Here is a 14,960-nt window from a genome sequence, read left to right as displayed (position 1 = left end):
TAGGTTTAAATAAGTAAGTGAGTAAAAGTAAGTCGAACCACAAGATTTGCAACATTGATAAAAGTAATACATTCTAAAAGTTAATATTCACGAGCACCCAATTATCAAGGCTTAACATTCCGTCCGTTGAACCCTATTAATAGTGCTAGAACAACACTGTTTCTCGAAAATATATTTCATCCATAGACGGTAGCGAACCGTCCGAGATGAGGGTTTGTCAAAGCCATATGGCCATACAACATAAGTTCACGCCTACACTTACACCCTGCAAGTGTAACTAATGATAATCGAATTGAGAATTACGTTCTAAACTCGTATGTAGAATGTTTGTTTTCCTGTACTTGTGTTCACTTAGTTAAAAAGAAACGTTTATGTTTTCTTATCCCAAATATAAGTTCAAAAGAGTAAAAGTGGGACTATGATCTCACCTTATATGCAAGAGTGTAATAGTACTTCATCAAGCAACGTGAATAGAGAACAATGCTAGTCTTGACCTAAACTCAATAACGGTAAACACGATAGGTCAAAGATGTTCAACTAGTCCTATGGCTCGTTACGATTCGATTATATAGCATGTGAATCAAATTGTCAAGTTTCATGCAAGATACAAGTAAAGGATCATGTTAGAAAGATTGCATAATCATTTGGTTAAGTTTGACAAAAAGTCAAACTTTGGTCGGGTCAAAGTCAACAAAAGTCAACACGTTCGGGTCGGGTCCCGAACTATTTTTCTATGCTAGTTATTCATATATAAGCATGTTAGAATAAGTCTCATGTGAATCGGAGGTCCATAGTGTGCCAAACATTTTTCATAAAATTGACATGTAGGTCAGAACCTGAACACGCCTTAGGTCGCGCCGCGACCCAGGGCTGCCGCGCCGCGGCATATAACGTGTGCTGGTACCTGGTCAGTCTCAAATGTCCAAGTCTCAAATCAAAACTCTTTCAAGCATAAATCGCAAACCGCTAACACTTAGAATGCGTATCTTATATCGTTGGAAAGCTCTTTTGACAAGGAACACAACTAAGAATATATCATCAATCAAAACATGCATTTAAAATAATCAAATTCTCGTCAAATGTTCAATGAACGTTCATAATCAAAGTTTCAAATTTGTAAAACGCATCTCATGATTCGGCCAACCAATTTACATGTATGATATGCCATTTTGAAGGTAATGAAACATACATTACAACTAAACACTCACAAATAACATTTCGTGACATTTAAAGCATCAAAAGTTCATCTTAAGAGCTATCGAACCCTAACCAAGAATCACAAAATCATTAATCATGTTTTTGAAGTTTTCTTAATCAACCTACGCATCAAAACGAAGCTAGTGATACTAGTAACACAATTAAAACGTGGACTTTAGCATTCAAACAACATTAACTCTTCCAAAATCAAAGATTTAGCAAACCCATTTTCAAGTTCATGCTAGTTACTCCAAAACAACAAATCGAGCATGCAAATCATATATTCATGTTAGACTTGAGCCATAGACACTAATTAACAACTTTATGAATCAAGAACATCAAGAACACAAAATCTGGTGATTTTAGAAAGTTACCCAAATGAGATGAAATTGGTATCAAGTTGTAGAGGATGAAGAGAGGATTCCAAATATGTAATTTATTTTGATGTTAGCTTCCAAATCCGAATTTAGATGATGAATCTTTGGGTTGAAGATTTAGAGAAAATGTGGAAGTATGAGAGAAAAAGGAAAAAGAAAATAGGAAAAATGAATGGATGAGGAGGGAGTTTGACTCCTTTGACCTAGTAACCCTTTTTGGCACTTTGGCAAGTTTAGTCCCTCAAGTTTGTAGTCGGGTGCGGAAATTAACCGAACGAATTATTTTGAATTTCACGGGAGTACGGGAGATGTTATGATCCAGTAACGGGAATATTGAGAATGTTAGCTAACGGAGGATACGAATTTAGATACGAAGGATATTATTTAAAATAAAAGACGGACGTTAAAATAATTTAACGGAAAAATGCGGGATGTTACACCAAGATCCCAACCTTGACCTCACCAGAAGAAGGAGAAACACTCTTCATATACCTGGCAACTTCGAAAGAATGTATTAGCACAGTCCTGGTCACAGAACGAGAAGGAGTACAAGTACCGATATATTTTGTTAGTCGGGTACTTCAGGGAGCAGAGCTGAACTACCCAGAACTTGAGAAGCTCACTCTAGCGCTCGTCCATACAGCTAGAAAACTCCAAAGATACTTCCAAGCACATCAGATAGTGGTACTTACCAACTATAACACCCCCGCCAAATTTCCATCTGACGGCGTGTTAATCATAGGTCACACAGTTAACAGTTACGCCCGCTATATGAGACGTTTCAAAACAATCGCATTTAATTTTATTAAAAAATTTACTTTCAAAACATAAGTCAATAAATCCCAAAATAAGTAACACTGTTGTGATCGTAACCACAAGCCAACACCGTGTATTCTCATCCCTGAAAACATGTAAAAGCGGGACTGTAGACTCACCTTAAGAGCACAGCAAATCCAAGTAAGTGTACGAAGGTAGTAACAGAGTCCGAAGCGATTAACCTAGTAATAGGGTTCGGTCAGTACATAGTTATTTTCATATTCTTTGTATATGGATATTTTAATTCTATTCTTTTAATTAAAATTGTATCAAGTTCAGGGAAGTAAACAGAAATTGCGAGATTCTTTAAGTCTAGTGTTATAACACTATATATATACTTTAGGGCTGAAAAAATAAATTTCGGTAAATCAAACATTCGAATTTGTGAATCGGTGAACTAGCTACTTTAATTTATTATCAACTTGCAACCCATTTTTCAGTATATATGAATTAGTTAGTTTGATTTTTTTTTATTACTTTTGTAAACCACAATTAGTTTAGGGACTAAAATGTAAATTAAACTAATATCATCATCTTCCATTAAATTAGACGTACAGAGGAAGTCGAATACAATGTTTCGTTTCTACTTATAACTCGAGTAAATCGTTGTATTTTATTTATTCAACTTTCAACCAAATCGTTAGATGAGACACAGTAACCAGTTATCATTAACTGATTTATCGTATATTTCAATTCCCATTTCATTAATAAGCTGGGTGTACTAGATGACCCGAACATACACCCCGACGACTAACCGATATCAATAACATACTATGGATCGTTTTGCTTCCGTAAGTAGCCTTTATTAACTTTGACATATAGAAGTCGAGCAGAGTATTCATCAATTTTTATATAACCTATTCGCTTGTAAATTCACGACATATACTGAATGATGCGTTTACTTCAATTTTAAGTTCTAAATTACATACCTAGTAGGTTCATGCAACTTGTGGTGCTACAACTAATCACAGGTTCTTTGTATACATACATATACTCTAATTTTTGTTATTGTTTTTACTTTCATTTGATGTATACTAATTTCCTACGTAAAACACAACATTACAATGAGATTGTTGGTTCACGTTTGTGTGTTAGTCGATTTATGGGAAGAGCCAAACCGCCCGATATCGTAACCGAGACCGATAACTTTAACGATCGGTTCTGGTTCATCCCGGCCAAAGTTTCAAAAATTTGACGACCGATACATGATACAATATTACTATAAGTTTTACACTTGAATCTGTTTATCAATCTGACTCATGAATTGGTTCCTAACTTGGTGAAAAAAAATGGATTAAGTGTTGGTTTTAATCTGAAGTTATAACGCTAGACGTATAGTAAAGTTAATATAATTTAATAATCAAGTTTGTGATTAGAAAATACCTTTAGACAACGAGAAAGATGATCGGTGTATAGTCGCGGGTCTCGGTGTTCGGCAACAGAACAACAGCAATGGATCAAACAACAAGGGGTGCTGATCGATCAAAGTGGCTCGGCTTTGTGGTTCGTGCTCGAGGAACAAGAATTGAAGTGGTCCGGTGAGTGTTTAGAGATACAGTTTGTGTTTGTGCAACGTTTACTGTGATTAAATAATAAAGATGACCATGAAGTTGTATATATAAATTAGAAGTTGTATATTTGAGGTGTTTATGAACGGTTGAGATATCAACGGAAAACGAGCACATCGAAACTGATAAATTACATGTTCGATAATTTGGAGATATTGATCACATGCGTTTGACTCCGTTTACGTCTCAACAATATTTATATTTTCAAATTTCAAACTCGATAAGCAGCTTATCAAATGTCATCTTAGTTATTTATTTGTAGTTCAAATCTTCATATTATCAAATTATATAAGCTTTAGTATTTTAATTAAATTTATTAATTTTAAACTCCAAAACTGGATCGGTTGTCACTTGTGATGTGTTGGTAATATTTAGTTATTATTACTCTCACACACCAAATGGCATGGCATCCCAAAAACTGTCGTTTCTTTCACCAAAACCCTCCAAACATCATCTCACCTTCCCTTTAAACCCTTCTTCTCTTCTCTTCCAGCACCTTCTTCCTCCCTTCTTCTCCCAAACCAAAACACACACATCGCCATCTCCCCCAAAACAATCTGCATTCCAACACCCTTCTTCATCCCTTCTTCATCTTTTCTTCATCCAAATCAATCCACACAATTCCAAACAATCCTTAGAGAGTGAGACAACGATGATCGTCGGAACAAAGGACAACGTAAGGTTTGAATTAAATTGAAGCTGCCATCTTCTGGAATTAAACTTTCTAGCCTCGGTTGTAACATTTTAGGTACGCTTTATGTTATTATTTCATTAATTTTAAATTAGGTTTCATTAACCCTAACTCTAAAATTGTTAAAATTAATTCATCTGTTTTAGGGGAATTATTTGTTAAATTAATTCATGATGAACTCGTATGGTGTTTATTTAATCCGATTTGATTGAATTTTGGCATTAATTTGTCTTGGGTTTAATTGATTGTTATTTCGTTACAAGTTTGAATTTTTTATTGGGGTTTTTGTTTATTCAGTTACAGTCTGCGATTCTTGATTATTAATCTTGGATATAAATATATTTTTCCACCTTAATAAAACGTAAATCAGGTTTTACTTTTTATTGCTGCAAGTGTTTAAAAGTGTTTACCTTTAATGTGTCTAGAGACTGCACTACGTTGGTTTCAATAATTTGTTGAAAACTGGATTATGAGTGTTTGAGATGGGTTTTTGATGCAATTATAGGTATCCTACAAACTGGTGATTAATTTGTCTTGAATGGAACTAAAGTCAGTTATGAATTATCCTTTATAATAGTAAGTGGTGATTGCACATTAGGGATAACCTGTATTGGTTTTTTAGTTTTAGACGTTGGATAAAACGAATACTAATACGGTAAGGGTTATAACCAAACCATAATCACTCTTTCTCTCTTTTGGTAACCTCAACAACAACGACAACAACAATACCCAATTCCACTGAAGTGGAGTATGGGGGAGGTTAAAGTAAAAGGGAAGTCATTCCTCCACCTAGGATACCTATCGGTCCCCAGGTAGAGGAAGTCGTCCCTCCCTATTCTGTAGAGCAGAGAGGTTGCTTCCTAGGGACCTCCGACCAGAAAGAACCATGAAAACCGATATGTGAAGTAAAAAAAAAAAAAAAAAAAAATTTGATAAAAAAAAACTTCACCATGAATAAAGTATACTCCAATACGATATTATAGGTAAATAAAGCATATAACAATATAATGTAATATAGCATATAAGTAAAAAATGTGAGTGTCAAATAAGTAAGTATAACAAGTCATGTAAGTACAATAAGTATACGTAAACATGTTGGTAAGAAGCATGTAGGTAAAGTATGCAGTATAAAATAGATGGTATACTATGTCATAGACAAATAAGTAAACTATGTTAGCATAAAAACATGTGATATGTAAGTACGTATAAATTAAATGCTATATAATGTAATACAAACATGTAACCATATAGAGCAATAAAGCATGTGAAAAAGCTACAATAAGTATAGATATATTATATATACGTAAAGTCCCACAAAAAAAAAAAAAAATTATATATATATATATGAAGGGCACACAAGCGAGTAGGCAAGAAATATAATATGAATATATAAAATAAAATAAAAAAAACCATATGTAGAACCTAGTCATTTATTCTAATTCTACTCCTCCACACATTCCTATCAGAAGTCATGTCCTCGGTCAATAAGAGCTCCTTCATGTCAAGCTTCACTCTATCCTCCAACCTACGTCTGGGTCTACCCCTTCTCCTTACGCCCCCAACAACGAGGGTCTCTACTCTCCTAACCGGGGCTAAAAGTGGGCGCCTCGTAACATGCCCGAACCATCTAAGTCGTCCTTCCCTCAACTTGTTGGTTATGTTCCCAACTTCCAAGTTCTCCCTAAAAACTCCATTTGGAATCATATCTAGCATGGTCTTGCCACACGTCCACCCAAGGTTTAAAAAAACGGAAACGTGCCTCGAGGCGTTTTCCCTCTGTGAGGCGAGGCGTATGCCTCGAGGCGAACCGAGGCGTACGTTCGAGGCGGAGTTGACCTTTGTTGACTTTTAATAATAAATATATATATTCTGATAATATATAAATAATAGGGGCTGTTATTGTCATTTTATTAAAGATTAAAGAGTGTATATTAAGTTTGTTCTTATTATTAAAATTTAGTAAAAGTTTAGGGGCTGTAATTGAAATTTGATAAAAGAAAAAAGAAATTAAAATATTTAAAATATATAGTCTATAGATACTTTTAGATCTGACACTTGATAAAAGAAAACCAGCTTTTTCTTCCGATGAAAACCAAGGTCAGATCTGTCCTTCCTCCCTCATCAGCTTGTTCTTCCGATGAAACATCAGCTTCTGTTCCGATGAAACATCAACGTTACCAGGTCTAATTTTCCTTCCTCCCTCATCTTCTTTCTCTTTTTCTGTTTTCCTTCCTCATCTTCCGGCAAGTATTAAGTTTTCCGACGCCGTTGACCGCCGTTTGACTGCCGTTCACCGGCGGTTGACCGAGTAATTAGCGAGTTAGACACCGATTTTTCGTTTGACCATGAGGCGCACGCCTCTTCAATCGAACCGCCTCATATCAAAATCGAACCGCATCTCCCATTTGAGGCGTACGTTTTAAATGGCCTTTGAGGCGTACGCTCCTAAACGGAGAATTTGAAAATCGTACTGAGGCGCGCCTCGAGGCGAACGCCTCGACCGTTTTTTAAAACTATGCGTCCACCTAAGCATCCTCATTTCTGCCACCTCCATCCTCCTCTCTTGGGCTTTCGTCATTGGCCAACACTCTGAGCCGTACAACATGGCCGGTCTGATTGCCACCTTGAAAAATTTCCCTTTCAATTTACGGGGTACCTTCGTGTCGCACAACACCCCTTTCGCTGCCCTCCACTTCAACCATCCTACTCGTATACGATGCGTCACGTCCTCATCTATCCTTCCCGATTTGTGAAGCATCGAGCCTAAATATCTAAAGGACTCTTGTGGAGGTAAAATCTGATCCTCAATTCTGACATCCACTAAATCCTCTTGTTCTTCTTCGCTCGCTTTGAAATCGCATCTAAGGTACTCCGATTTAGGTCTGCTAATCCGTAGGGCATTTGATTCTAGTGCAGTCCTCCATTGCTCTAGCCTTCTGTTAAGCTCATCCTGGGAATCCGAAACTAAAACAATATCGTCGGCGAATATTAGGCACCAAGGGATGTCCTCTTGTATCCTCTTAGTTAGTTCGTCTAGGATCAAAGCGAAAAGATATGGGCCAAGTGCCGATCCCTGATGTAAACCTACCTCTACAGGGAAAAACTCTGTGTTTCCTACTGTCGTTCGTACGCGAGTCTTCGCCCCATCGTACATATCTCTAATAGTTTTTATATATCTACTTGGGACACCCCTAGCATTAAGAGTCTTCCAAATCAGCTCGCGCGGGACACAGTCATAAGCCTTTTCCAGGTCTAAGATTGCCATGTGTAGGTTTTTTTTGCTTTTCCCTATACTTCTCCATAAGGCTTCTAACGATGTGAATTGCCTCCATCGACGAGCGTCCTGGCATGACACCGAATTGGTTCTCTGAAACCTTTGTCTCGCGTCGGAGCCTCGTCTCAATTACTCTCTCCCAAAGCTTCATGGTATGACTAAGTAACTTTATGCCTCTGTAATTACTACATATTTGTGCATCTCCCTTGTTCTTGTAAATGGGGATGACCTCACTGAGTCTCCATTCCATAGGCATCTTTGCGCTTCTAAACGTCGTGTTGAAAAGGTTTGTCAACCATCTAACCCCATCGCCTCCTAGGCACCTCCACGCCTCAATTGGGATTTGGTCTGGTCCTACTGTTTTGTTTCTCCCCATCTTTCGTAGGGCTGATCTAACTTCCTCCTGGTTAATCCTCGTGCAGAAACAGTTGTTTTGGTATTCACGAACCTCGTGGAGTTCCTTGTTCCGTTCCGTTCTTTCCCTACCAAAAAGGGATGCAAAATACTCTTCCCATCTTTTCTTAATAAGGTCTTCTCTCACTATACTTTGGCCTGCATCATCCTTGATATATTTGACGCTAACCAAGTCCCTGCCTCTTCGCTCCCTAGCTTTAGCTATTCTATATATGTCATTGGCTCCCTCTTTAGAGTCTAGCTTCATATATAAATTTTCATAAGCTTTGTCTTTTGCAATTGCTACGGCCTTCTTTGCTTCTCTTTTATCTTCTTTATATCTTTCTTCTACTCTAGTTCTCTCTGCAGGTGTCCCTTCTCCAAAAGTAATGAGCTCCTTAAACCTCGTCTGCTTTAACGCGACTTTCGTTTGGACATCGTCACTAAGCCACCACGATTCTCTACTACTCTTATGTTCTCTCGATGTCCCTAATGCCACCCCTAAAGCTTCTTTTGCCACCTCTCTAATAGTGGACGCCATGCGGTTCCATAACTGGTCAACGTCAGCAGGGGCTACGTTATCCCCTTTTACACTCAATCTATCGGCAACAGTCGTTCTAAAAGTCTCTGCCTTCGCTCCATGTAGGCTCTTCCAAAGGATTCTATGTTGCACAACCTTAGCCCTCATACGAACTCTTCCCCGAGTAACTAGGTCCATGATCAACAATCTGTGCTGGGAGGAGCACGTATATGCTGGAAGGACCTTACAGTCCCTACATGTCCTAAGTTCCCCTTTACGAAGGAGCAAAAAGTCAATCTGGGTGCAACGGCCCCCGCTATAAAAAGTGGCTAACTGAGCATCCCTCTTCTTGAAAAAAGAGTTAGCTACAACCAACTCGTGGGCAATGGCAAACTCAAGGATTGAGCGCCCTTCTTCATTTCTAGGACCAAACCCAAAACCCCCATGGGCTCCCTCGTAACCCTCTGTCTCCACTCCAATGTGTCCATTCAGATCACCCCCTATAATTAGTCGATGATCCGCTGGGCACCCCCTCACTACCTGATCTAACAATTCCAAAAAACTCTTCTTTTCCGCATCACTTAAACCCGCATGAGGTGCGTACGCGCTAATAACCGTGAAAGTTTCTTCCTTAATAATTAGACTAACCAACATAATCCTATCGCTAAACCTACCCACGTCAACAACGTTATCCTTATGAAGATTTCCCAAAAAGATACCTATCCCGTTCCGTGCTATCCTAGAACCCGAGTACCGCAACCTATAGTCCTTAATATCTACCGCCCCTTCACCCTTCCATCTAGTCTCTTGAACACACCCTATGTCCACATTACTCTTGATAAAGGTATCAACGAGCTCAATCCTCTTGCCCGTCAAGGTTCCTATATTCCAACTACCCACTCTAATCTTACCAAGGGTGGCTACCCTACTACCGCCTCTAACCCCTCTAAGCCTACCCACCCCTAAACTAGGAGGACATGACCTCAAGTGACCATAGGTATGCGTAAGATCTATATTAACCTATACACCAAAAGATGACCTAAGTAAAGGCTAAAAAAATGACTAAAAAAAAAAAATGACTATGTTAAATAAGTATATATAGTTACATAAAATAATAAAAACAGAAGATAAATAGAAATAGATGTATGTTTAGCTAAAAAATTCAAGCAGGAATGCAAGTATAACAGTAATATCTATATCTATATAAATATGAAATAAATATGTGAATATATATAACAATGAAAATATATATAGATTAGGGTTTACTCCTAATATAAAAGTAAAGGCAGGAATCATCAAGCAATAAACACAAAGATAGATCGAGAGAGAGAAACGTAACCGGCCGGAAAGATAACTTTCCGGTTACAAGCGGCGGCGCCGACGGGAGACTTGTGGTGGAGCAAAGGGTGGTAATTTCCTATGCGAAGAAACGTTCTTGGGCCAGGTATAAGGTCTGAGATTGTTCACTCGCCGGAAATTGGCCGGAAAAGCTTGAAAATTGACCGGAAAAGACGGTCGTTCTTGGCGGCGCGTGGGATCTCCTTCACCGGCGAGAGTGGTCTCGTTCTGATCGTTAGCTATAATCAGGTTCACCGGCGCGTGGGATCTCCTTCACCGGAGAAAAGACGGTCGTTCTTTTGGTAACCTCATGTCTTCTTATCTTTTGGTGTTACTATTAGGCTATTAGGTCAGTTAATATGGGTCTCAAATGAAGTTTGGTTTTATTGGACCTACGTTTATTGGTTTGCTAATTTTATTCTGATGCCTATATTGCTTTGATCATATTGACATGTGTGTATATGGTTGTTTACGAAATGTTTACGTTTGATGTTCTTAGCAGATTTTATTAATTTATTTTCAGGGGCGCACTCTAAATTGAGACCACTTCGGACTGCTCTTTGCTTTGACAGTACTTTTTAACTTATTGTTAATTAGAATTTTAACTTTTCTTAATTATATTTTTGCTGACCAACCCTTTGTTATTTCCTTTCGCTGTTCATGTCTTCTTACTAATTTTTATATTCTTTTGTTGTTGTAGGTTTTCGTACAAGACTTTCAATCGGTGTATTTGTGGTAGATGATACGTTAATATTTTTCGTCTATGACTTTGGTTGTTCCTGTATTATGTATCTTCATCTCTGTTTGTTGGATTTTGTTTTCACAGGCTGTCTTTTCGGATTCCGTTTACTGCATTCTCAGGTTAGTTTTCGTTTTATTTTCAGTTCATGTTGTTAGTTTCTTTTTTCCAAATGTATTGTTGTTTTTTGTTTGATTATATACTACATGCGTTCAAGATGTGTGTTTCAATATTGTTTTTGGATACTCTTTTGGGCCTTATCTTCTTCATGTAATCATATATATGTTTTAGATGGTACTGTCTAAATGGTTAGGTAGTTTTTCTCGGATAGAGTTTCTGATAAGCATTCTTTTGTATGTGTTTTTGAAGTTAGCTTTTTCATACTAGCATGTGATTAACTGGCAACTTTTGAATGCAATTTGTGATAAATGTTCTTTTCTTTTGGCCGGTGGTAAGCAGATTATATAAGTTTTTTGTAAATTGTAGGTGAGGAACCAGAACCCTGCAACTTCATCCAGCCGTGAAAAGAATGTTATTCCTAGAAAGAGACAACGACCAACCCAAGAAAAAAAGGAGTTAAGCCGGGAACAAATGTCGTTAACCGACAATACGTATTCTCTCAACGTAAATAGTTAATCTGCATAGCTGGGAAACTATTAGCTCACCATAGCCACTTTTAATTTGATAATGTAAGCAGCCAACAAAAACAACAACGATATCACGAATCAACTACATGAAAAGCGAACCAAAACGCGCCCGCCGCAACGCGCGGGCCGTTTCAATTCTAGTTAACTTATTATTATTGTCATGTAAAAGGAATAATCAATGTTCTAGTCCTTAAACAATTTCGATTCGTTTATTCGTTTCATTTTAGTTTATGATGATGACCACGACCGTTAAACGGATAATTAACATATTCTAAGTGTCGTTGGTCACAATTGACCGAGTTTCGGTTTTCTAACCGGAAGTGTTCTAGTTGTTCCCAAATGAACGGTGAATGGTTAACGTGCTATACATAGTAAAGTTTTTGCTTCGAATAGCCTAGGACACAAATCCTAAGTAAAAGATTTTAATTTATTAAAATATCTAATAAATTAAATATATTTGCATAAGTTAATAATTATTATTATTTTATCCGAGTGTTCCGTTGTCCTGAAAGACATTATCTGCGGTTTCTAAACCGTACCATTTTCATTGTAATTCAATCCGAATTAAGTTGTTCAATTAATATATAATCATATTAATTCATAATCCACCAAGGACTAAGTATGCATTTATTAAGCTAAACACATAAAAATTCAAGTAGTCACCATTAAATAAATAACAGTCAATTAACGTAAGTAACGAAAAAGTAGGGTTGTTACACCAACAAACCCACCAGGCAAGTACTTTCGAAGCCTGAAATGTCGAGTAGGATGGCCAAGTGGGCCATTGAGCTAGGGGAACATGACATCGAGTTCAGAGTCAGACACGCGATCAAAGGACAAGTCTTGGCAGATTTCATCGCTGAAACGGATAGTATTGACGAAGAAGATGCAAAGAACTCCACTCAAGTCATCACTCCGAAGGTCGAAAGTGAAGAATGGAAGTTGTACACTGATGGTGCGTCAAGTTCCGATGGATCAGGTGCCGGTCTAATGTTAGTAAATCCCGAAGGAAAAGAGTTTACTTATGCACTTCGTTTCGAATTCGCAACAACCAACAATGAAGCTGAATACGAAGCGCTACTCGCGGGGCTAAGTATGGGGAAGGAGCTAAAGATTCCCCACCTTCGTGCTTTTTTTGACTCGCAACTAGTGGCTAACCAAATCATGGGCACCTTTGAAGCTCGGCAACCCACCATCCAACTTTACCTAACAAAAGCAAAGGAACTAATCGAAAGCTTTAAAAGTTTTGACATTGAACATGTCCGAAGAAGCCAAACCAAGAAGGTAGATGCACTAAGCAAACTCGCCTCATTGACATTTGAGCATCTCGCGAAAGAAGTCTTGGTGGAGGTATTAGAAAAGAAATTGATCCTGGAAGAAGAAGTCAATGATCTCATACATGAGGACGAGGTAACATGGATGACTCCACTACAAGTGTATCTAGAAGCAGGAATAATACCAGAGGATAAGAACGAAGCAAGGAAGATACGGATAAAGGCACCCTCCTATAAAATGATGAATGGGTCCATGTACCGAAGATCCTTCCTTACCCCATGGCTTCGATGTGTGGGGCCAAAGCAAACAATCGTTATAAATCAAGAAATGCATGAGGGGATATGTGGCCTTCATGCAGGCCCAAGGTCAGTAGTCGTAAAGATCATGAGACTCGGATACTACTGGCCTACGATGCACCATGATGCAACAATGGTGCTACAAACTTGTGAATCCTGCCAAATCTGCTCGAACGTCCCCAGACTACCGAAGCAAGAATTAGTCTCTGTTACCTCAGCCTAGCCGTTCATAAAATGGGGGATAGACATAGTCGGACCCATCAATGACACCCCCGGAAGTCCAAGGTTCCTACTGGTAGCAATCGACTACTTTACCAAGTGGGCTGAAGCAAAGCCCTTGACAGCAATCACTGGTAGGCAAGTGGAAAAGTTCGTTTGGGAACATATTGTATGCAGGTTCGGAGTCCCCCAAGAAATAGTCTCGGACAATGGAAAACAGTTTGCAGAAGGGATCTTCCCAAAATTCTGCGACCGATTGAAAATTAAACAAAACTTCACTTCGGTATATCATCCCCAGGGTAATGGACAGGTGGAAGTAACCAACCGAGACATAATCAAGGGAATTGAAAAACGCTTAGGTAAATACAGAAAGGGATGGATTGACGAGCTTCCCCTGGTGTTGTGGGCACATAAGATAACACCGAAGCGAAGCAATGGAGAAACACCCTACAGCCTTGTGTACAGAACATCAGCCGTTCTTCCTACTGAAATACAAGTGTGAACAGACAGGACAGCAAACAATGAGAACAACGAAGAAAACCTTCGAATCAACTTAGATCTACTCGAAGAAAGAAGAGAGGCAACTTTGATTCGTGAACCCTCGTACAAGCGAATGATTGAGAGCTATTACAACAAACAAGTAAAGCCCTTGACTTTCAAGGTAGGAGATTATGTCTTAAGGCTAAACAACACAAGCAAGGTTGAATACGAAGGAAAATTGAGGCCAACTTGGGAAGGATCTTATGTAATTTCACAAGTACTAGGCAAGGGATCATACAAGTTGGAGAAAACTCCTGGCAAACCCATACCAAGGGCATGGAACAGAGCTAACCTCCGAAATTTTTATCATTGAATGCCTTGTATCTTTTCTTTTTAATATGTACTTGAAAGTTACTATATTGGTAGTTGAAGCCTACAAACTTCCTACACAGAACTTAATGAACTTCCTACAACCCCTTTTGACAAACTAATGCATGTCTTGACAAAACTAAATTCCAAATAAGGAATTGTATGAGGACATGACAGCCGGAACATACCTCAAAGGTATAAATAACCCTGTTATAATCCACATAATACCGAGCAACGAAGCAAAAAATTTACTTCGTAATACTCGAAGTAAGGAAACAAAGTTTCCTTAAAAGTGATCACTGTCTGACAATCCCTGCAGGAAGAGAGTTTTTAACCCACCTAAGCAGGATAAAATCCATGGTAAAATATAAAATAAAAGGCATGCTAAAATTAACAGAACTAGAGTTATCAATGTCATAACATGCATAACCATTGTTCACAAAAGGGCAACTAAGCCCAGGCACATATGCCAAAATACAAAAGACAATAATTGTTTCAACGATTACATATCATGACTAAGTAGCAGGAGCATCAATCTTCCCAGACTCCCCCATAGCTTCGGGAACCTCCAAATGAGTCTCTTCATCATCATGGACTTCAGGAACAACAACAGCAATTGTCTTCAAAAGATCACAGGGCTTAGCATCCAACTTGGCAGAAATAGTTTTGACATAGTCAAAATCAGCCTGCTCAAGCTCACCAAAAGCAGCGTTCACCATTGCCTTCCCCTGATACGTATAATCAGCAAAATCACCAAGCTG

The 14,960-nt window shown here is 38.3% G+C and overlaps 1 protein-coding gene and 1 long non-coding RNA gene across 2 annotated transcripts; both read left to right on the top strand.

The window, feature by feature from the left end:
• The first annotated feature begins 4,545 nt into the window (after window positions 1–4,545).
• On the top strand, window positions 4,546–11,385 carry LOC139875745 (uncharacterized). The gene is made up of 4 exons (XR_011767946.1): window positions 4,546–4,706; window positions 10,698–10,745; window positions 10,875–10,909; window positions 11,001–11,385. It is a non-coding gene; the product is annotated as an uncharacterized lncRNA (long non-coding RNA).
• A 931-nt stretch (window positions 11,386–12,316) lies between these two features.
• Window positions 12,317–13,852, top strand: LOC139841034 (uncharacterized). Its single transcript, XM_071831271.1, has 2 exons — window positions 12,317–13,200; window positions 13,528–13,852. Exons 1-2 carry the CDS (start codon window positions 12,317–12,319, stop codon window positions 13,850–13,852), a joined length of 1,209 nt encoding a protein of 402 aa, XP_071687372.1.
• The last annotated feature ends 1,108 nt before the right edge of the window (window positions 13,853–14,960 follow it).

Source organism: Rutidosis leptorrhynchoides, chromosome 1 (genome assembly GCF_046630445.1).
Source record: "Rutidosis leptorrhynchoides isolate AG116_Rl617_1_P2 chromosome 1, CSIRO_AGI_Rlap_v1, whole genome shotgun sequence".
In the NCBI taxonomy this organism is placed as follows: Eukaryota; Viridiplantae; Streptophyta; class Magnoliopsida; order Asterales; family Asteraceae; genus Rutidosis; species Rutidosis leptorrhynchoides.
Note: the sequence above shows the minus strand (reverse complement) of the source record. Positions and strands in the feature narration are given on the sequence as shown.